The sequence below is a fragment of the Copadichromis virginalis genome, linkage group LG5, assembly GCF_057382275.1.
Source record: "Copadichromis virginalis isolate Kocher_CV1m ecotype Utaka linkage group LG5, C_Virginalis_male_GT1.1, whole genome shotgun sequence".
Classification (NCBI taxonomy): domain Eukaryota; kingdom Metazoa; phylum Chordata; class Actinopteri; order Cichliformes; family Cichlidae; genus Copadichromis; species Copadichromis virginalis.
In genome coordinates, this window is record NC_140622.1 from 32112493 (window position 1) to 32136865 (window position 24373).

At 39.9% G+C, this 24373-nt stretch overlaps 1 protein-coding gene and 1 non-coding gene across 4 annotated transcripts in view; both read left to right on the forward strand.

Moving 5' to 3' along the window:
* Window positions 1–24373, forward strand: part of arhgef10la (Rho guanine nucleotide exchange factor (GEF) 10-like a) — a 117512-nt gene that overhangs the window by 13587 nt on the left and 79552 nt on the right. The window contains exons 3-12 of one of the 3 annotated variants that reach the window (XM_085457373.1): window positions 4644–4671; window positions 12334–12494; window positions 14448–14525; window positions 14619–14749; window positions 15759–15854; window positions 16596–16704; window positions 17788–17888; window positions 18285–18362; window positions 20484–20663; window positions 21786–21902. In XM_085457373.1, the coding sequence (XP_085313499.1) occupies window positions 4644–4671; window positions 12334–12494; window positions 14448–14525; window positions 14619–14749; window positions 15759–15854; window positions 16596–16704; window positions 17788–17888; window positions 18285–18362; window positions 20484–20663; window positions 21786–21902 (1079 nt within the window). The remainder of the gene's footprint in view (window positions 1–4643; window positions 4672–12333; window positions 12495–14447; window positions 14526–14618; window positions 14750–15758; window positions 15855–16595; window positions 16705–17787; window positions 17889–18284; window positions 18363–20483; window positions 20664–21785; window positions 21903–24373) is intronic. The other 2 variants (XM_085457374.1, XM_085457375.1) reach the window with 2 other exon arrangements.
* Window positions 1159–1230, forward strand: trnap-agg (transfer RNA proline (anticodon AGG)). Its single transcript has one exon. It is a non-coding gene; the product is annotated as a tRNA-Pro (tRNA).

Sequence of the window (24373 nt, forward strand, 5' to 3'; positions counted from 1 at the left end):
GTCCAAGTCGGTCTCAATTGAAATGATTGTGCAATACCATATATTAAGAAAAATAACCTTCAGAAATGCCTTTTTTCCTTACATTTTTTTTTAATTTAAGAAGAGGATTTTATTAAAAAACCAAGTGAAAGGCTGCTCTTGCTCAGCTTGCTTAAAAATTCCCCAGGCATCAGAAAGTATTAGGCTATTTCCTGTAAAATTATCTTCTGATTTAAGGCAGTTTCCATTTACAAAACAGATGATGAACAGCCTGAGAGCCTACTGCCATGCGGTACAATGTAAGCTTCACAGTGGAGAGGCACAAAAACTGACAATTACAGTCTTTGTGCTTCAAACAACTTGTCTAGATCTAGAATTACTTATAATTTTCCAGACATTTTCACACCTGCACAGCAATGCTGGCAGCAGCACAAAAGATGAAGATATTAATTTTATTAAAACGTAATGCTAGCCATCCAAAGTGGACCCAAGTTGTGGCCTCCGGCCGCATGTTTGACACTCCTCAAATATTAACAAACCGCCAGCCAACATGCCGACGCTTGTCACAGAGCAACAGCAGCCTGCAGACACAATCTACCTTTGCATAATAACTGTATATGATTGCATTCACAGCAACGAGCTACCGCAAGGTAACTTCGGGCGGCGATCGTGTGGGTAGCTGTTAACTTGCTCTTTACGGAAGTTATATTCCTTGTTTTTTGCTTTTTGCGAACTGTCTTTTCATCTATGTACAACCCTGCATCAACAGCTTTATTGGGCACGCGGTAAGGCTAGCCTTTCTTGTACAGCCTCTAAAATGGACACAGGTAAACAAACGGATATGAACAGAAATATCTAAAATAAGTAATTTACTCGTGTAGGCATCGACAAAAAATAGTAACCCAATCCATGTCCTGAAATTATTGACGAAACTAGCTGGCATATTTAGATATGACGTTACTCAAACTCAGTACTGGGTAGCCGCATAAACTTGTTCATGGACAGCAGTTAGCGGTCATCGGCTTTTAAGGTAGTAAAAGACTGTCGCGGTAAGAGATGCGCAATGCTTTTTCTTAGACGTATAGCTACTTTTTTATGCATTGTGTCCCGAAAACGGGTAACGTGACACCCAGAACACTCTCTGAACACGTCTAGCCTGAGCAGCAGCGTAATAGACGTGGCTCGTTGGTCTAGGGGTATGATTCTCGCTTAGGGTGCGAGAGGTCCCGGGTTCAAATCCCGGACGAGCCCTAGGTATGTTTCATTTTTATTAGTAAAATTCACCAGTATAGGTAAGAGAGCTTCTCTTTCAGCATGCAGTGGTTATTTGTGCATATTTATCTTACAGTTCTATTTCTGTACATACCTGCTTCATTTTCTTTAATAATTTGCCTCATGTTTGCTGTTTTGCCATTATTGACGTTAAGGACTTCAGTGAATTACACAGAGTCGGCAGGTACTTTCAGCTGCCCCTTTGTTTCCCAAGGGGTTATGACAGGACATGAATCACATGTGTGATTTGGCACAGACTTTTTTTTCCCTTCCTCGGGATGGGCATCTGGTGTAATATCTGCTCCCTGAGGCTGGGTGTTTCTCCTCCTGGCTTCTCCCAAGAATCTTTTGCAAACACGATGACTGTGTAACCTACATCATAGATTTACCACCTTCATAATAGTACTTAGTCTGTTTTCATTGTTATGTTTTCTTAGTACTACAATACAGCTGGGGTAGGCACATGACCCTCCATGACCCTGAATTAGATAAGCAGAAGAGAATGAATGGATGGGTGGATGGATTATAATTACTCATGTAAAAATTTCCAGATGTGGAAATACTGTATAATTTATAAAAATGTTTTTAATAAGCATCCAAAGCTTTGCATTCAAAGTTTTACATCCTCCTGTCTTTTGGTCTAAAAAGCAAATAAATGTCTGTCAAATGTAGTGAGGTAGAAGTATGAAATAGAATAAAGTCAGCAGTATAAGTGAAAATGACTGTGTGGTTGGCTGTACAGGCGTTTCAAGTCATCAAAATGATACCTATTGTGGTTACAAAACTCTATTAAAAGTACACTGAAAGTACAAATGGAATAAAATGGAGCTTTCTTATCGACAAAAGTGAAGGTTACTGTTTTGATATTTTTCACCTGTGAAACCCACAAGCCCCAGCCCTGTGTTATATTACGCAACTTCCATTAAACTGCCCCTGGGCATAACGGTGAACTGCACCTACTATGCCACTGCCTAATAGCTCATCTCAGGTAAGCTGAGATGTAAATGTGATTTTTCATCACTTAATGTGATCTAATCTGTTTTCTGTAGCGAGGCAGAGTCTCAGTGACTTCAACCAGTTGCTTGTGGATTTAATCTCTCCTTAAAAGGATTTAATTGTTGCCCGAAGCAGACAGGCGTTAGAGAGCAGAGTTAACTAATTGGATGAACTTATGTAGATATAAGTATGGGGGTGGTTGTAGCTCAGGTGGCAGAGCAGGTCAGCCGCTAATCAGAAGGTCGGTGGTTCGATCCCAGGCGGCCTCCTGGCTGCATGCCAAATATCCTTGGGCAAGATACTAACCCCATGTTTGCCTACTGGTGGTGGTCAGAGGGCCCTGTGGCGCCAGTGTCTGGCAGCCTCGCCTCTGTCAGTGCGCCCCAGGGCAGCTGTGGCTACAATGTAGCTTGCCATCACCAGTGTGTGAATGAATGGGTGAATGACTGAATGTAGTGTAAAGTGCTTTGGGGTCCTTAGGGACTAGAAAAGCGCTATACATTTATATTTCAGGGTTTGTGCGGGTGCTTAAAATGCTTGAATTTTAATGGTGTATTTAATGTTGTATTTTCAAGGTTTGAAAAGTGCTTGAATTTCAGATGTGGTGCTTGAAAGTGTAACTGTATTTCATTCACCACAAATAACTATCTGATTGAATAGTTTTCTTACCAGACAGAGAAATAAAACGAGTCGCAAAATGTAAAAGAAAAATTTCCCCGCCTGGGCTGCCTTGTGTCTGTTTCAACGTGTGATCCCGCCCCTGCCTCGGCCAGTCGGTGATCTGTGCGCTAACATACCTGTAGGCTGCTGTTTTAATGTGTTTGTAGTCTCAAGTTAGTGTGTTGCCTTGTGTAGTTAGTGTGAATGTCACAGTGAATGTCACAGTTGCTGCAAAAAAGCCACCAAAGGCAGATTGCAGTGTAAATGCTGAGTGACACACCTGCTGTCAGACCTGCAGGTTTATCCCTGCGCTGTTCTCATCTGTTTTATAGTGGACACAAACTTTTTTTTGGAGTTGCATAAATAATTTGTGTGCCTTCTTATTTGATGCAGAACACCTGATTGTTCTGTACATACTTTTAAATGGTTATATAAAAAAACGTCTGAGCCTTGGCTGCATTTTTAGGTAAATAGTACCATATAACTTTGTTGTTTGCAAAACTGTGCATATTTTTTAAAAATGTACAATTTGTATTTGCATTACAAGTTATGAAAATGATTCGTTAAACATGCTTGTGGTTTTTACAGTCAAAAATATCACTTTCTACTCGTATTTTAAATTTTGTCTGAATTTAGATAAATTGTGCTGATACAGTTTGTCAAAATGAGAAAATAACAGATTGGCAAGATGAACAGGTGAAATATAGAGGCCAAATCAAAAGTAGTCAAAAACATCCAGTTATACCCTGGACCCCAGAGGGTTAAAGGCTAAAAGCAAAGTTGTCACCAAGTACTGTTTATATTTGTGTGTACAGCTTTTTTGAGTATTAACTTGGTGCCTTTGGGTGAAATAATGGTAATATGAGGGACCGATCCATATGGTCACAAAGACAAGTCATTTGTTTCTGTGCTAAGTACCAAAGTTCCCCGGCTTTCATTCAAAATGTGTTTATCATCAGCACCTACACATTAAACTACTTAAACATTATAAATGTCTTCAAGCTCACACTGAGGCCGGTGCTGGAAAAGTTTGAAAAGGGACCTTGAAAGTGCTTAAAAAGCTTGAATTTGATCCTGAAAAAGGCGTATGAACCCTGATATTTACTACCTGGCTAATGTTGCCAAATAGGCCCTGGTAAGTACATGCTCAGATAAAGAGGGAGATTTAGGTCTTGGAGAAGTTCTGTTGGACAAAGTGGAGTGATTAGTCCTTAATTAAAAAGCTTTTTTAGCAAGTATGTGTGGTAATCCGTTAAGTGGGCTGTGAGATGCGTAGGGGAATTCTGAGTGTCGATAACAGTGTGTAGTGGAGGTCTTATGTAATCGAGAGCTGAGAGCAGCTAAAATGTAGATTCTTCCCTCACTTGGATGACTCAAGCTTTTGTGAAAGGTGCCAAAGTAGATTGATTGTAGCCTTTGATTAAGGGCACCTTTTTTTTTTTTTTGTACAGAACGTATGCCATCAGAATACATTACAATCATGCAAATCACTTTTAGCTGTGGTTTATACACATATTGCTTCACTTTTAGTAACACTCATGAGTTTATTTAAATTCTAAACACAAATTTAGTTTATGAAAATTTCTGCATACGAGTAGTAAATAAATAATAAATACACCAGAGTCACAAAATGTCTTTTTATCACGTGGTAAAGTTTCATTTTAAAGTTTGTACGTAGTGCTTCATTTTCTTCGGAATAATTTGCCTCATGCTTGCTGTTTTGCTCTTTTTGACAGATGTTCCAGTTACTGAGTCACCCAACTGGTAAGTTGCCTTTGATTATGATCAGACCATGGGGAAAATCACTAAAGGGTGGTGGAGAAAGTAAACTCATTACTATTATGTCATTACGCCTGCGATAATGTCATGCTTGCACTTCATCCAAACACGACATTGAGTGGGAGATACTGTGACGTTATAACATTTAGATGCCAGATGACATGTCACAGATAATGACGAGGTGATGTCAAGTATGAAGTGCTTCTGCTGATACAGTTCTAGAGGGAAATCACTGGATTGCCTGACTCACAATGATGCATACAGCATATTAGGATTAGCCTCATCTATAATTCCTAATGTAGTAATGTAAATTTTGCAAGTCTTTTTTGCAATGCAATTTAGTTTTCTTCATATAGCACCAAATCATAACATATATCAACTTAGCACACTTTACATAGTAAAGACTAGACCTGGTTTCTCTCCATTATCCTTTGCAAATGTCTCCCTAGTGGAAATGAAGCAAGTCTAAATGTATGCATGTACTGACAGTGAGGTGCATGTCGATTACAAAAACGGGGACAGCGTTTCTGCGAAGACCCGTGTGTTTGTTTTTGTTATTGCTTTGAGTAGAACAAATTGAATTCCATTATTCTTCATTGTATAAGTGTTGTGGTACCTGTTAAAGCCCTGCACATATGGAACGCCCACAAGTTCATTCCATTTTTTTTTGTTGTTGGTGTTGTTGCTGATTAGACTTCTTAGAACTGTGTGGGCGTGTATGACTATAAATGACAGCTCCCTCCCTCGCCTGTTAGCTTTGCTCTGAGTTGTGGGGGAGGACTCCATGTACTCATATCTGTACACAGAGTCCTCACATAATTCCAAGCAGAAGTCTGACTGCCTCCAACCTGAGGAGTGGTCTAATCAGCCAGAATAGCTGAATATGCTTGTGTGGGTGTACAGGGACATTAGGAGGCAGATCACGGCATAACTTGGCGCATAATACTAACTGCGTGGTTCTCTTCCACGGGGAGTACATTTTACTTATTTTTGTTGTGCTTTTGGAAATATTACATATAATATTTGACATTCACGAATGAAACTTTCTACATCCATGAATACATGATAATCCAGTACCTGACTCTGAATCATTGGAAATGTAAAATGAACAGCAGACAAAATATCCATTCCTGAGAAGGTGCATGAAATGACCTTGATATTGATGCAGTCAGAAATCATCTTTCATGCAGTTAAGGTGATTTGCTGTGAGGCGTCTGCATAGTAAATGATGATTTGATAGTTTATTGATTCCACTAAGGAAACTGTCTTTTTGCCTCCTGCTCTCCACGGGGAGGTCAGCAGTCAAAGTCACTTACAGAACAGAAACCCAGACACTAACGGGCAGAATTAGAGTTTCTCCAAAGCATATTTCAGCTCATGGTGTGTTTGAACTCACTGTAAGCTTGAAAGGCAGTCATCCTATTAAATCCCCAAAGGTAAAATCCATTGCGCCAGTCAATAATAATGAAAATAAAGTGAACACTGAAATTAGCCGCAATATACAAACACTTGACTTACACTGGTTATATAGTTACAGCTGAACTTATCAAGAGGTAGATTATCCTAGATTCTAAGTGGTATGTTTGCTTTAAAAAAGGACAGTTCTATCTACCTATAATCACTCAGGATTCACGACTCAAGTGTAGAGCAAAAACTGACCCGTGTGTTTCAGTCCCACAGGAGAGATATTCTGGCACACATTTAAGAAAAAAGCTGTACAATGTCAGTGATAGAAAGGTGTCAGAACACAGGAAAGATTGCTGTGTGTGGATATATGTAGCGACAGACTGGTCAAAGAGCCCACACTGACCCCATCTCCTATGTTGAAAGTGCTTTAATAGGCATGTGAGTGAATGGAAGTAGACGTGGTCTGATGAGTCACGTTTGCTGTTACACCGTGTGGTTGACTGTCTATGTGGCAGCAGGACACACTATTTAAAAAAGGCTGCAGAGGCACGCTATGGGCAGTATACTTTGTCTTAGCATTGATTTAGATTTTATTTATCAGTGTCGTGCTTCGGCAGAATTATAGCTCTTACTCTACTACAAAAATAGTTTCGGAATAGATTTAGGTATTGACTTGGCCTCTGAATTCCCTGGTGCTCCGATCAAATATCTGGGGATTGTGCTGGAAAATTTAGCTGTTTTTTGTTCTTCTTAGCTTTGTAGCTTATACTGCTTTTTGTACTATCTTTTACACACTGACCTTGTGTGCAGTTCTATTGTTTTTAGTTCTGTCTATGAAAAAAACATTAAAACTACAAAAAAAGACCAAAAAACCCCCTTTGGTTTGAGATCTCATCAGAATAATTTCTCTCTACCCTCTGTGCTTGCTTGATGGAAACCATGAGGTCTCCCACCTGTGCTTCTAGGAAGTGTGTTCAGAAACCTCTGCTGATAGTTTGGATTCCTGTCGACTTTCCTGTGCTGAGAGAAGTTGCCTGTGTTTGTACACAGGTGTGAGCGTGTCTGTATGTGTACATTTCTGCTGTGTGCATATGTGAGCTCATAAATGATTATATACGTGTGTGCTTGCGTGCCTGTGTGTGTGCGATAAAGTCACAGCGAGGTCTTGGCAATTTCTCATTCAGGAAGATTTGTGCTGAGTGCACATTTCCAGTTTGGTTTAGTCAATAGTCTGCCTTTTAAAGAAAAGCTATCAATAGCACTTTCCACAATCAAGGTGTTAAGACTGTCAGCACATCCACTAAATCTGTCAGCAGTTTTAGAATAATATTGCCAAAATTACTTTGCGAATGTTATTGTAGAAATATGTGTTTTTTTTAGCACTGCTATGACAGCACATCAGCTCGTTACAGCTATTAGGCTCAAAGCAGCACTTCTCTCCTGAGTTTTATGTGCATGTCAGTGTTTGATACCAGCATTTACCTCTGACTTCACATTTTAACACTTGACAGATAGTTTTCATTAAACGGATGACACGGAACCCCAGCAGTGAAAAGATTAGCACAAAAGATACCATGACAACGTGTCTGCATGCATCTGTTTTATGCACACAGAGCCTTAACCTTACCGAATAACTTTCCTTTTTCACTTTTTGTTGTTTTTCCCCACAGAAGTTTTTTGCCTTCACCTTTTTTCCCCTTTTGCAACTTTGCGGGGAACTTTACACATTTGCCCTTGGAAAGCAACGTGTCTAATCTACCATGAAGAACGCATTTATTTTTCACAGCCACTTTGTTTGAAGAACTCTCACCTTGTGTTTCCCTCTGTTGGTGTTGCTGTGAACGAAAAAGAAACAAAGATGATTCTGTAAAAACATTCAAAGCAAACTAGTATATAAATATAATGAGAAGCCATGAACTCAAGACTTGCAGTGCAGTCTAATTGGAGTCTGTGATTGCTGTACAGAAAAGCTTGGCATTAACACAGTGTGCAATTTGGAAAAGGTTCAGGATAAGTAGTAGATTTTTCTATGCGTTTGCACCTTTCGTCCACACGTAAACGGCGTTTTTGGTCACTGAAAACGGAGATTTTTAAAAACTCCGGCCAGGGTGGATATTTTTGAAAACTCCGTTTTTGCATTTACGTGTGGACGAGAAAAACACAGAAAACACAGCGTCAAAGGTGTGCGCATTTTTTGACGTCACACTGTGCGCCACGTTATTGTTTCGGTCAAATGAATTTCTACAATACTGTTAATTCTACTCTCTGCAGTGTTTAAATGCTTACATATACACACACAGTTACTGTCCCTCCACACATACGACTCGGTTCTGTTTCTATGCCCCAGCTTTGTTTACTTTTTCCCACCGAGGCTTCTAGACTTCTGATTGGCCAACATTTCTGCATGGTTAGGAATATATCGCCACCTGCTGCTTTGGCATGTTCATAGCCGTGTTTTCCTTCATTTCTGCCTTTAAGTGTGGACGGGATTATTTTTTAAAACGAAAACAGAAAATCTCAGTTTTCAAAAATACCCGTGTACGTGTGGACGTAGCCTCAGTGTGCTTAATAAAAACACTAAAAGTGCTACTGTTTATTGTTTGTTCTTTAAATTATGTTTGGACACATTGACTTAGATGAAGATCATTCAGATCACTGTGGCGGGGTGTGGTTTGTGGTTCAGCTGGGGATGTGTTCACAACGTTTAGTGGCGTGTAGTGTCTGCGCTGCACTCAGCGGTGACGTGGGGGTCGTCGGACACTTACTCTGGTGAGAAGGAGATGACAGGGCCCCGCCGGCTCCGGTAATTCACTCCATGGGAGATTTTCCACTTGAACAGCATCGTGATGACACCTTACGCTCAGCCTTTCACCAAGTGATAAGAATTGATGGTCACACGGTGTGCCCTGATGCAGCGCTGACCTACCCGCATTTTGTATTGATTAAAGATAGGCTTTAGCGAGTGAGTCGTGACACTCGCACAGAAGAGGAACACACCCAGCTGTTGGCGCCTAAGAGCTGCTGCGAAATGAATCTCCAGGCGGCTCATTATAACCCAGTGGAAGGGATTATGGGATATGACAATACTCTGGAATGAATTATGGCCCAAATTACTGCCCGTGCATTTGGGGGGATCTGCATCGATGGTGCGTGTCCAGCCTGGGATGTGAGCTGGTCAACTGACCGGCCATACCAAAAAAAAACCTTTGCGCCCTTTGCCATTAGTGGAGGACCCTTTTGAGCACATTGGTATGGAGAGTAGGCTAGGCCAGATAGCTCCCCGGCCTAAGTTGGGCAATGGGGGGGCAATGGCGGGGCAATGGCGGGATGTGTGGTGTCAGGGGAGGTTTTCCATCGCATGGCCACGCCTTCCCTTAGTAGGATGCCGAGACCAGGGGGAAGGTGTGCTGCACAGAAAGAGGTGGCTGAAAAGCCTTATGAGCAGGAAGCAAATTGTAAATAAAGTCATTCACGTGTCTATAACACTGTGTGCTTTGGGTCCTTTCTACCACACATATTATGAGCAATCACCAGAGAAATTCTGATAATTCCAAAGGGTCACTTTTCCTTTTAGCTCTATCTGAGATGATCAGGAGAGATCGAGGGGCTAAAACGGGCAGAGATTTGGCATATTGCACTGCTCTGGTGCTGTTGGTAAAGAGAATGGAAACAGATGGAAATGCAGTATTTGCATTCAAGCAGCTTCCACTTTAGGCTGTGCTCTGCCCCAGGCGATGTCATTTGCATTGGAAAATCATTCCTCTTTCTCTCCTTAAGCTATATGACTCACTAGGGCTTATAGGCAGAGATAAGTTGTGACGGGGGTGCGCAGAAATATTCCTGGATCGATTGCTACCCTGCTCAAATTACTCATACTTGACATGAATGCACACAGTCAGGGAGGCAATCTGTGTATCACTATTGTTCTGACTCTGCTCTTTTCCCACACAAGTAATTTTAATGACAAGAGATCAGTTCATTGCAAGAAATGTGATGAGAAATAGCTCTTTTTTTGTTTTCATGTGGGAGGAGATCCTTTTTGTCCTTCAGATTGAGATGAATGATGCCACATCATAGACAATGCATCAGAATAATACTTTGCAGAACTAGACACCACTGTAAAACCAAACGGTATTATCAGTAGCTGTAATACAACATGTTGGCAAGGCGTATCTGCTTCCACCTATGGGGCAGGCGCTTATTGTGCAACAGGGAAACATGGCACAAACGACAACTGACGTTTTATATATATATATATATGTATGTATGTGTGTATATATATATATATGTATGTGTGTATATATATATATATGTATGTGTATGTATGTATATATATATATGTATATATATGTATATATATGTATATGTATGTATATATACATGTATATATATGTGTGTGTGTGTGTGTATATATATATATATGTATATGTATATATATGTATATGTGTATATGTGTGTGTGTGTATGTGTGTGTGTGTGTGTGTATGTATATATATATATATATATATATATATGTGTATATATATGTGTGTGTGTGTGTGTGTGTGTGTGTGTGTGTGTGTGTGTGTGTGTGTATATATATATATGTATATGTATATATATCTCATTTGAAAATATTTACAATACCTTTTGTGTGTATATGTAGAGACATAACCAATGTCAAAGAGGAGTGCATTTAAAATTCCATCAAGCAATGCTTCCATTACAAAAACTCAGTTAATCTTACCTTTCCATAGTCCAAAAATCGCAGATGGTACAAACGCCTTCCTGCTAGCTTTGATCATTGTATGCGCTCTGCATGCTCCCGCAGTGAAAGATAACAGTTTGCAAGATTGTTGAATGCCAACAGTGTATTTCAAGCTTGCGAGGCTACCTCCCCAGCAGTTCCCATGGACAACATTCTTCTGGCACGTCTCATTTGTCTACCAGTTGCCCATCATCTTGAGTAGCTGCTGCTGCTGGTACTGGCATTGCAAGTGTTGCTGAGGTATTTGGCTGAGAGACAATTTAATTAGTGTAGATGAGATTCTCCTACATGCTGGATCCTGTCATATTATCAGTCATGTGGGGGAGAAAAATGCCTCACTGGCAGCATCAACACAAGCATTGTGATAGCTGTATCAACACGATTCCCCCCTGTGGTGCTAGAGTCTGATTTTAATAGCTGGTTCAGGGCATGTTTTCATTCATAAAGCCAGTAGTAATTATAGTCAGCCTCAGGCATGACAGACGATGATATGACAGTGCTCAGGGACAAGTTAAGTGACTCAAGTAGCACACTTTGGGCTTTGCAAAAGTTCTTGTGAATAATTGAATCAGCAAAGTATAGCCCAGTTACAACTGAGGGTATCACTGTTTTTTTTTAATGGCATAACATTGCTGTCACAAGATTTAAACAATAATTCTACATTATGTAGCTTTTATTATATTTTCAGCATTGGTAGGAAGATGTTCATGACCAAAGAGCCTCTAAATACCATTAAAACAACCCCAACAACTCAAAAATACACAAAAAAGAAAGCAATGAGACAGGTTATAGAGGCTAAGCAGTCCTCTTAATTTAATCTTGGTTTCTGATCTGATTTCACAACTGCATATCGAAACACATAGTGACACAATGTCCACGTACGGTTTAGTGTTCATTTATATGATAGAAATCTGTGAAATTTTCCTGTTTCTGGTGGCTTGCTAAAAATTATGTTGACTTTTACTTTTGATGTTTGAAAACGCTTGATTAAACGAAACACAAATGAGAAAACAAGCTGAAATTATGTTAGAGACTTTTCTTTGGTCGTTGGACGGTGCCAGAATTCCCCAATGCAGCAAAAAAAAAACTGTCATCACTTCCAACCCAATTTCTTTGAAATCAGTTTTTGTCTTGGAGAAACTTCTCTTAAATATCAAATAAGCACAAAGACAAAAGGGAAAACAAAACATCCTCTTTGTTAGAGGTAAAGCTGCACAGCTAGCCAAATTGGGAAAAGAATTCTGTTCCTGTTTCCGAAAGAAGTTACTTCAGAAACGTCACATGAATTTGACAGTAGCAAGATGTGTTCTGTCACACTTTAGGGAGTGTGCATTTGCACGCTTGAACAGCAAAGAACTATTTTCGACCACCCCCCACTCACCCACCCACCTCCAACCACTCTGCCTCCCCTTCCTCCCATTGAAATTAACTTATTATGAGGCACACAGAACTCTGTGTTAGTTTAACTGTGCTAATGTTTGGGTACCTTCCAGTGCCTCAGCAGCAGAAGCAGATGAGCCCAGTGCTTCAGTTCCTTGTGTAGGAGAGGAGCTCCGGGGGCTTCCTGTGGCACCATCAGCTGTGGTGTCCTCTGTCGATTCAGGAGACCACAGCAAAGAAACCGTCAAGCAAGGCTCGAGGGGCATCCCTGAAGGTACAAAGCTAAATTATATTGACAGTGAACCGTGCACCTTATATTGTAGATCAAGGGTTCAATTTCAGACCAAAAAAGATTAAACCTAAGCTTGCCTTGGGACTCCAACTCATTCCACCTATGTATTACAGTGTTCACATTGCGGATAGATCTGATAGAAAAACCAATACAGCCTCCAGAATTGGGTAAACAGTACTGTGGACCACACCATAATGAAACTGGCAATATGAATTGTAAACAGTATTTTGTTAGTATCACGCATTCCATCTCTTGACCTTGATCAAAGGTGGCAAGAACACCATATTACAAATCTGTGGTCATCTCATGGCTCATTGATTTCTACATTGAAAGGCCAGACACACATAAAGATGCCTTCATGTGTATAAACACATATGTACCCCTTTCAAACATATACTGATACAATACAGACTGACACACACACTCACACACACACACATATTCTGTGCCATGATTTGATTTCTACCCAGACATGACATGAATCCAATTAATTTAGGACGAGGATCAATAGAGTACCATTTCCATGAGGGAAAATTGCTTTCGGATTTCGACTCAGTCAGCAGTGCTGCTGTTTGAAGGTGGCTCAGAAACGAGAGATGTAAAGGAGCCCTGCAGTACTGCATGACGTTTTTTATGTCCCACCCCTCTGATGCATTTTCACACAGGGGCCTCTGCTTTAGTCTGAATGCATACAATGCAGTTAAATTGATCAAATAATGGAAGTATATTAAACCTTTCTTCCTGATATCTAAAATTAAAATACAGAAAATGGTAGATGCAAGCTGACTTAAAGCAAGAAAAATGACTACAGTTGTGCTGATGCTAATGAGAAATTTATTACTATTTCACGCTTGCCACATTTTCAGATAAAGTCTTCAATTGTCGGACTTTGTATTTTGCATGTGGATTAACCTGCGCTGGAACCAAAGTTGTGTAGAGTCATTGTGAATAATTATGTTTTTTCTCTTTCTTAAAGCAAGAATATATTTTTGTGATCATAGATATTATATGGATTAGAGTGTGCCTTTAGATGCAGTAAGAACTAAGAATGAGTTTATTCAAACGTCATTTTCTTGCTGTGGAGAAAAGTTAACTATAAAGTAAGAAAACACGGGGAAGAACTTCTGGTATACCACATTTAAAGTAAAAAGCCATGTTCCCAAGAGGCCCAGTCACTTTGCTGATATGCTGGGAGTCAGGCTGATAGCCCAACTCCAGTTGTTTTCTTCTCTGTTGTGAATCCTCTTTGAATGCACAGGCATCGGAAACCAAGCGAGGTATAACGAACATTTGTGGAGCTAATCCTTTTTTGTTGGGGGACAAAAGCGAGAAAGAAAAGAATAGTTTATCTTCTGGCTTGTATTGCAAGGTTATTTTAAATTTTAGACTCAATAATCCATGATAGAATTCACATCTTCAGTCAGATTAATTGAAAACAGTGATTGTTGCTGTTCAGGGTTTAGGGGAAAGTGTTGCAGACAAATCACAGTTTAAGACCAAATCAATAAAGCTCACTGAGCTAAATTAGGCTGAAACACTCTCAAAGCAGTTAATGACAAATCCTGCCAAGCGTGGAGAGAGAATGGGTCAATAGCTCAAACAAGCCTGATACAATCATCTTATGTCATGTAGGCAAAGCCGTTGTGGCAACAGTACACAAGATACACATGATATTTGGCAGATCTCCCTGTGAATGATGATGTTTAAATGCTGTTAATGCCATAAATGTGGAAATATTCTAAAGCTAAGTGACACCCAGAGTCTAAAAGATCGAGCATAAACATTCAGTCGGTGTAAAGCTCTGTTAGATTGTGTTTGCTGTTTTTTTTTTGAGAGATATAAAAGAATGATGTAACAAAAGCAGGTGCAAGTCAGAACAACAGTGTTTATTTCAACTCTCCTGTTTTACTCTGCCAACTCTATGCGTGACTGAAGCCGAACCCCCGACGGCAGAGGCTTCGGAGGTGATCTATGATGATGTTCCAAGCGAAGAACCCCTCTCTCCTGATGAAGGTTAGGAGCTGTAGACACCTATTCACTTTTCTTGCTTGCTTTCTCATAGATCTCATTATGCAGCTTCTGATGTGTAATAGCTCTTGTGTTTAGCAGATATGATCTATGAAGACGTTCAGAGAGACACTGGTGCGTTAGAGGCAGGCAACGGATGGAGCTCCAGTGAGTTTGAAAGCTACGATGAGCATTCTGATAACGAGGCCAAACTACCGACAAAGAGCAAGGTAGAGCCTGTGTGAATGCATCCGTTTCCTTCTCTACACAAGTTGTCATTTCTCTAGATTGTAAATGGCATCATGACTGACCAGGTTGTTTTGGTTGGTTTCCAGCAAATCAATGTGACTATTTCATCTGGTGCTTCTGCTGTGCAGTTGTCTTTATTAATGTATAGAACTGTAAGGAAACTATAAATAACATAAAAAATGTATACCAGGCTGTCTAGCTTTATACTTTCATTGTGGGATGAAAGTAAACACAAGGCATTTCTTTTTGAAAAGCCTCAGATCTCTTTGCCTCTTTTCTGCCAAGGATGCTGTTAATCAGTGTTCGGCTTCAGAGTGTCCTTCCACATGATGGCACTGTGTTCACATTCACAATGTGCTGCATTTCTTTTCATGCTTCACCAGCCTTCAACACGCATACACCGTTGCAGGCATAAGAAAAAATTGCAATCACTCTAATAAAAAAAAGTATTTTGCTCAGTTGAATCTTTATCAATGTATAGATGTACACCTACCTTTACATATTTTTACATATTGAAGGTGTTGATATAACTCCATGGTAATCCAAGAGAAGCTCAAGTTAAATTAATGCTTTGAGAAGCGAGGGAGACCATAGGTAGATCAAAAATATACTTTTTTAATTCCTTCGTCCAATTAATTTTATACCAAGTATACCTAAAATTCTCATCTTACCGAAGAAACCTGGGAGACCTGCAATAGAGTTTTCTTATTTAATATGTTCACTAAACTGCCTGAAACCCCTGCCATCCTTCTCTAAATCAAAGGCCATCAGTCTGATACAGCATAACCCCTCTGACCAATGCAGTGCTTCCAGCTTTCACTCTGCGCTTGTGATTAATTCCCAGTGTTTCGTTGCTTGTTTTGCCTTGATCTCTTTGCCTCCATTTCCCTTTTCTATTTCCTTTTTCCTGCTCTTTCATCCCCCTTTTGCCTTTTGTGGCTAAACACAACCCGCACCTATGCCCTGCCCTTCCTTGTCCGAAACCTGTAGCTCACTCCTGAAGTGCGTCGGCTGAGGGAACGGTGTGCCAGGACCAAACGAGAACTGGCCATGAGGCTGTCTGGAAAACACAACTATGACATCAAGGTATATCTCCAGCAGCAAGTGAACACAGCAATATCTCACCGTGTCTTTAGAGAGCTAAAAATCACTCTGCTAGATGTTTGCCAATAGGATTGACCCTGAGCTGAAATATGCTGTCTTGTATGCTCAGCTGATGTAAAGGCTTAACTGGCTTGCTATACCATCCTTCCCAACTTTCCTGTGGACTCTGACTTTAATTTAAGATTCCTGGTCAGTCTATTGGTCTCTCTCTCTGACTCTCTCTTTTCCTGCCTGGTTTAATATTAAGATATATTTGTGGAACTCGTTAATTATTAACTAATATTCAGCCTATTTGCTTCCATAAACACTAGTGCAACTTGCCCCCAATTAATGACCTACTTTCCTGAAGTAGCATTGTTTAAAAATACTAGCACTCTGGGTATATTCTGGGTCTGTGGAGTCTTGTTGCAGGGCTATTCTGATACTAAAGGTGGAGTTTGTGGTCAGCTGAATTCTCCCGCCATGAGCTACGCAGCTCTGTTGCTCTCATGTGGAACTCTCTTACCATAATCTTCCCATGATACGCTCATAGACTCACTGATTAGAGCCTGTTCAGCGACCCACGGGGAGTTGCAGATGGTGAGATTCATGATGAGTCTACTGAGCGCCACTTCTCTCCATCTCTCTCCAGAGGTGCACAGTAGGTTACCAAGTTGCCACAGCATGGCACTTTCCTCATGCGCTAACACTCCTTTGTTGTCTCTGTCTGCTCTTTCTAACTAGGTTCAGCAGCTCATGAAGGCAGCAAGAAGCGGAACGAAGGATGGGCTTGAAAGGACCAAAATAGCTGTCATGCGAAAAGTTTCCTTCCTGCAGAGAAAAGATCAATTGGGTAAAGCAGGAAAGTCTAAAACTTTGTAAATCTTGGTCAACTGGCTTTTGGGGATAGAAGTTATACTATGTTTAGGAAGTTATGAAGTTTGGGTTTTGTAACTCTTTACAGTTGACACTTTGAATTATAGGCAGTTGCTTGTATATAAAGCTAGCCAAGCCAAAGAAGTGTTTCAGGGAGAGAGAGTAGAAAGTCTTACTTTTTCTTTATACAAATCCCTTCAGGGAGAAATGAAAGCACTGTGAAAAACAGATCTCACTGATTATAACTACAATAAATAAAACAGACACACTTCCTCAGTTTTCCGACAGACAGTGTGGTCGAGCTATTCTTTTTTTTTTTCTTTTCTTTTTTTGATGCTGGAGAAAGCAGAAGAATGAAGCACCTCGTGCGTTCTCATATATGTTGCGTTATAAGGACCTTCGCTTAATGGATTAGCATCCATTAATGGAGAACTGAGCAGCCCCATAAACCACAGGCACTAAACCCAGACCTCCAACAAATCTTAAAAGCCATCACAAAGAAGTAAAGAGGCCAGTGTTGCTATTTTTAGATATTGATTGAAGGAAATCAACACAGCATTGTATTTCTTTTCCACCAGTCTTCTGTCATCGTTCCAAAGTCTTTAATTGGAATTTTGGAAGCTTCTGGTATTTATGTCTTTATGGTTAGTGGTGAAGTAGGGATTTTTGAGACTGTCGAATGTCTTTGTGCCAATGCACAGATGAGAATGTTTTGGGTTGTGTCTTTGCAGTCACACTCCTTTGTGCCTCCTTTACTCCTACAGAAATACAGTATTGTTAGATTTTTTTTTTTTCGTTTTTCTAAAGGCCTCTCTGCCTCGCCCGCTTTCACTCTCTCACTTCTTTCTCCATTGCGCTCCCTTTTCAGAGAGTACAGAAGTCTCTTCATATTTTAGAGGTAATAAACTTAGTGTGTCGCCGTTTTTCTCCAACTGCAGTGAGATGTGAGGGCTGCATTTTTGTTATTCTCGCTCTCCCTGCCTCAATCTCTGTCACATACGCACTCTTTAACCATTTTGTGTTATTCTCTTTTCTCCCCCCCATTTCTCAACATCTACAGAAGAGGAGGATGATGCAGGATATCTGGATGTGGCTGTGTCAGAAGTGAAGCATCCTCCCCCACAGCTGAGCCCGATGCCAGAGGGGCTGACCAGCCACCAGGTACATCAGAGGGCTTTTTGTCACAAGCTTGTGCATGTTCTAAACGTCACATCTTTATGGTTATTGTGTTTCCAGTTGAGGCTGTTAATTGTATTTATTGTTTCCGCAGTATTTACCTCACACTCTATACTTTTCATCCTCTTTCGAAAAGCGTTGCGTTTTGTATCTGGTACAATAGTTGCTTTCATGTCAAACAAATCCAGTGATTCATGCAGTCTGCTGCAAACCTTGTTCAAACAAACCTTCCTGTCTTTCAGTGTTTTCCTCCTGTGACAAACATATTATCATAGTTCAATCCATCAAACTGTGCCATGCTTAACTGAAAGCATACACATACTTCTGCCCAATCATATCTTCTTTGCGCTAGATCTCCTGACTGGTCTGTTGTGTGCGCAGGTTGTCAGGCGCCATATCCTTGGCTCCATCATTCAGAGTGAGCGCAGCTACCTGGAATCTCTCAGGAGAATCTTGCAGGTAAGCTGTTTAGTCCAGTTGTCCTCTTCTGCCACATGCAATATCATCAAAATTTAACTGTTATGAATTACACTGAAAAGAGAAGCGGCGGTATCAATCAAATTATCGAGGTGTCTCAGTGTAAATAATCCTGATAAAATACCCATCCTCATTTTTGTGATGTTGTACCGCTGCCGCGGGAGAGAGGCAGAGTTGTGGTTGCATAGAAGGGGGTGGAGCTTCTCGTCCTTAATCTTCCTTTTTGGAGGGAAAAAGAGTTGTTATCTCCTAATCGGTGAAAAATAAGAGGCACACCTACTGAAATTGAATAAACAGTGATCAGTGGCTTCACAGCAAAATCCTTCATTGTAAAGATAGAATGGGCTACCTTTGTTCTTGAGTGACATGATTGCTTATTATACATAGGTTGGATTAGCTCATTTGAAATTTCTCTTTTCTTAGTCAGAGAGTCCTGATAAATACAAAAATAGTATCTTCAAACATATGAAAATAAGAATCTATACCTACCACAATTAGATACAGAATTGTAAATCCATTATTAGAACTACATTCTGTATTATAACATAGAAAAACTACTTTGCAGTTATACTGAGTTGCCTAGCAAATTTTTTTATGTTAATTATCAGTTTGGTGGATATGCACAGACAAGACTTGCAAAACAACTAGAAGGGCTCTTGGAAAGCAAATCCTTTTCCAATGCCAATGCCCTATCTCCAGTATTAGCACTGAGTTATAATGCTCATTTCCAGCTCCATATTTCCTCTCTTAGACCCTCTTTGACATCATACACATCCAAGAGTAGAAGAAAAATGTTGGTATCCAGCCATTTAGAGCTTGGCATGAGTTTTTGGTTCATAACAATTACTTGCATATACACTAGCTTATTATTTTAAACTTTGTCAGCTGTAATAAGAGTTGCACCCAGCATGTAACAAGTGTATATATGACAGGAAATACAGAAAAGCATAATGGACACACTTTAAAAATTTAATGGACTCTTTCCCAAATTTAATGGGTTCTTCCTTCAGATAGATCTGTCAACTCAATACACTCTGTTTCCATCTTCAGTCTGACAGTGCCTCAACTCTAGCAGACATACAGCTGTGGTCAGAAGTTTACATACGCTCGTCATAGGCAATAACGTCATGGCAATTTCGGGCTTTTAATGATTTCTTTGAACTGTTCTTTTTTTCAGAGTGGAATTTTTATATAGCATACATCTTTAATGACTTGGTTGCACAAGTTTGAATTTATTTTGGATTTTCTGTAATCTATACAGGGTCAAAAGTCTGGCTTCAAATATATATGTGTACTCGCTTAAATCCTTCGATTAATAGTGCTGAAGGTTCCATGTCTTTTACTTGACAAGGCCAAGGTCTGTTAACTTCTCAATTTAAGGAACACAGCAAAGACCTTAGAAGGAGAATTATAGATTTACACAAGTTGGCCATTTCTAAACAGCCACAGATTCCAAGATCATCAGTTCAAACAACTATACCTAGCAGAGATCACTGTGAATACGGGCATCTTTTATATACCATCTATGGTGTACGAGGAAAAAATGATCAACATGGTTACAGCATTTGATTTTATTTTCTGTTAAATAACATTTTTATCTTTAACTTACAGCTTACACATTATATCTATACTTCAGCAATAACAGGTTCAAGGAAGTTAATTATCACCCACAGAGCATCAAGGCATTTCTGTACGCTGTATAGGCCAATATACCCATCAGTGCTGACTGAAGAATTAAGCCTCTTTTTGCCATGTTGTTTTTTTTAATCTATAACTGCTGGGAGCTCTTTTTTGTCATTATTATTCTGGCTTTTGTGATTACAGGTCACATTGAGTTCTGAACATGTTTGTTAGTGGCAAATGCTATTTTACAATCTTTGAATTACTGGGCTTCCAGGCAGAATAACTGAATTTTCTTTCTCTCCCTGATTCACAAGAAATGCGTCAGTTACCCTGCAGTTTATGTCTGTTTATGCTTCTGACAAGAGAAGTGCTTAAGAGAGTGGATTGCTGGTCTCTCTTAAGAACCTAACCTCCCACCCACATACTGTATATTGATATACAGAAAAATGAAAACACAATTTTCTGTCACAATCTCCCCAGGAGTACCACCGACCACTGATGGAAGCTGATCCGCGCATCCTGAGCCCACGGAAAATCCGGCCTATATTTTACCGAATCAGGGAGATCACCCAGTGCCACTCCATGTTTCAGATTGCACTGGCATCACGTGTGGCTGAGTGGGACAGTACTGAGAAAATCGGAGACTTATTTGTTGCATCGGTTAGTGTGCGTGCATGTGCATGTTTACGGTGTGTGCGTGGGGCAAATAGAAATGAAACCGGAGGATAATTTGCTGTCTTATACACGTTTGTGTGTTTACGTGCATTCTTTGTTTGTTTCTAAAATGCAATCGAAGTCTTGCATTGTGTCTACAGGCACTCATATTGTTTTTACCATTTCTGGCTAACATTATAACACCGGCTTTGCTACCAGAGTTATAATGAGCTACAGGTTTTAGATTGAGCAAACAGGCATAGTTTACTCCAAACATGAAATCAATTACAGTTGTGATGAATATCCTCGATGCATCCACTGCTCTCTGAGATGTGTGCTTACAACTTCTGGCGCTAGAATAGTAGTGTTCAGGAAGAGCTTTCCTATGTGAGTCTCAGCCATGTGCTCACCCATAAGGTTGGCTCATTATTTGCCTATCAGAGGGGCTGATTTGACTCCCTGCACTGCTGGCCATTATAGTGCTATTCCATTGATATCATAATGCCTACCACCAAATGAGGACACATTGGAAACAAGAGTACTGGGACTGCGTACTCCTCACTGAGCAGGTCTTTTTCATGTGGTAATGTACCTGTACCTGCAGGGCTTGTTGTAATATCTGAAAGGCAGTATCCTGAGGGGCAGTGTGAGCAAAGAGGGTTAAATCCTTCATGCAATTTGCCAATTCCCCACTACACCTCATACTGCCACTATCAGCTGCCTGGTGTGGGTTTAATTGAGGATAGAGAATAAATGACTCAAAACGGACACACCCCCTTCCCCCACAGACACATGCATGCACACACACTCGCTCGCTCTGCCGGCTCATTCCTCTTTGCCCAACTTCTCAAATGGCTCGTGAAGGGTGTTTTTCAGTAACTGGAGTGGTAAACAAACCATTTTAAAACACTATACTTAAACATCCATTTCCTGGCTTCTCTTTACATTAAAATTAAAGGTTGCAGGTCGTCCTGCAAAATGGATGGTTAGTCATTTGAGATATTAGAGGAAATTACAGGACAGTGGATTCTGCTATAAAAACCAAAACACGGTAGAGCCTCTGCTTGTCTAGCTGTTGCCTCCGATTCAGAAAATGATGCTTTCTGTTTGTGCTTTCTGTTTCTACAGTTTTCCAAGTCCATGGTGCTGGATGTATACAGTGACTATGTGAACAACTTCACTAATGCCATGGCGCTCATTAAAAAGGCGTGCATGTCCAAACCAGCTTTTCTGGACTTCCTAAAGGTGAGCTCCGACCAGAGTATAGTGTGCATATTTGTCTTATTGACAGATTAATATGAATCATTTGTGTTTTAGCTCCTATTTTTTTCCCCCTTTTAGTGTTTAGCAAACGCTGAATCTAGCAAATCCCCAAATCTCATTGAGCCATATAATTAAATCATACATTTTCGCTTTTTCAAACATACAAATAGTTAAGTTCATAAAAATGTGGTTATTTACACAAAATTGGGATTCAGCTCATTGATTGTATTAAATTATGGTCTGATTTAGTGTGTATGCGTGTGTGCGATTTAAAGGCTCTGCTGTTTACTTAATGTTTCAGGCATTAATTAGAAATCATGGGCTCACGGATAGGAAATAAAGTACCACAGTGTATGGAGGATGCCATGAAATGATTTAACAATTCCCTCTGCTCCCAGCATTTACGCATGAGTATGACCCAGATCATTGAGCTGTAATGCTGATTTACAGAACCATATCACCCGGCTGACAGGCTTGCATGTTACTCCAGATAAAATGTGTCCTGTTCTTTCTCTTGAAAGGTTCCTCTTTCTCTCCCACTGCATGTTGCACCTCTTACTGCCAATGGGATGACAAACAAAATTACAAATTACATGGACATAAAGAAGAAAAAACACTGAACTCATGAAGGTTTTAATGGGTTCTTTTTCAAATATTGCAGCAGCAGTGACATTATCATGTTATTTCACTGTGACAGCAAAATGACAGCTATAGTTGTAGATGTGCAACTTAGTGAGTTCAGTACACATCAGTTGATACAGTGATTTACATATAGGGTTAAATCAGACAATACATAAAATCTCAGAAACACTATGACTGTAAGTACTCCTCGTTGATTCAACTTTGCACTAATGGTACTGTTAGACATTTTGTACTTACCCGCATTAAAGTGTAGCTTAATCCAGATCGCAAGTTCCGTTAGTAGAGCAAATGTGAAGTGAGCTTGTTCTTGGATGGCAAGACTTGTTATTAACCCTGCTGGAGATGTCACTGGCCTAATGTAGTTCATGGCAGCTGTGGAGGGAAGTGTGCACTTGATAGGTCCAATCCAGTCTTGCCCTATTCCCCTTTTTTCACATTAGAAATTGATGTCAATTTCTAATGTGAAAAAATAAAATACTTTCCCCCAAAATAAAATTAACATGGGGGAAAGTTCAATCATTTACGTCATGTCGGTAAATGCTGAGGCATCTTGCTGTTTGATGTTTAGGTTGCAAACACAGCTTTAGGCAGCAAGGTAAAAGTGGTTATATTTCTGGTGACATTGGCAGGTGCTTGCTTTAAAATAAAATAATTTGATTGATTGATCATACATGTGCCGATCTGCTATGTGCTTTTTGCCTCTTCCTCGCCTGCTTCGTAGCTCTGACACAGCAACAGATACTTTGCAGACAGTGGTTTGAATGACAAAATGGGGCTTTGTTGCATCATCCTACATTGTGGCTGTCACAAAGTACAATTTATTTTCTAGATGTCATCACAGAAACAGATGTTTTCTCCTTGGATACCACTTTGAACTTTTTTTTTTTTGCTTTGGATCTCATTTTAAGAACCTTGATGTGGTAATCAGAAGTTAAAATAGGTGGAGGAATCCCAAGTTTTGGCACAGCAGTGCAGTGGTTAAATGACTAAATTAGAAATAGGCCACAAAGCAATTTGTACTTTGAGCTCCAGTTAATTTGTTTTCTTTGGCACAGTCTTTGATTATTGGCTGTGTTCAGCAGACCTGTGCTGGTGGTGCTTTGAAGTTTACTGCTTTTTGTGTTTTAAACCTCTACCTGGTAAAAAGCCAGTGTAAAGGTGAAATTCAGCAGCAAATAACACCAGTGAGCATTACCTACTTAAAATTCATTGAAATTGATAACTGTTAACAAACAACAACAACCATTTGGAAACAAGCGCTGCATAAAATTTGCTCTCGTTTAAAAAAAAAAAATGCATAGAATGATTAATAAAATCTGATAAATAAATCCTTAAAAAGTCTGCTGACTGTGTCTCCAGATAGGATTTAAAAAAGCGTTTTCTTTTTGCATTTCGACCACCATACTGGAATCCCTCATTGATTCTGATTTAGCACTGGTTTAGTGTCACGTATGTCTCTTGTAATATCTCTTCAGTTAACTGTAACCTAACCTGACAATAACCGTGGCCATTGCAGTCTATTTACTGTCCAGGAACAAAAATCTAAATCAAAGGAATCCAGTTTGTTGTAAATGACATTTCATAATATGGAATAATGGGATAAATCCATTGACAGAGAATTGGGGATATTGTGATTAAACTTAAAGCATAAACTTGATCTTTTTCCATCTGTGAGAATAGCCTTCTCACACATTAACATTTCTTCTCTTATCTGGAAAATACAGCAACTGTGCCTTTAGCTAGCAGACTGATTCTGAGTCAAACTGCACAGAAACAGTTTATGTGTTTGGTGATATTTGATGAGCATTTTT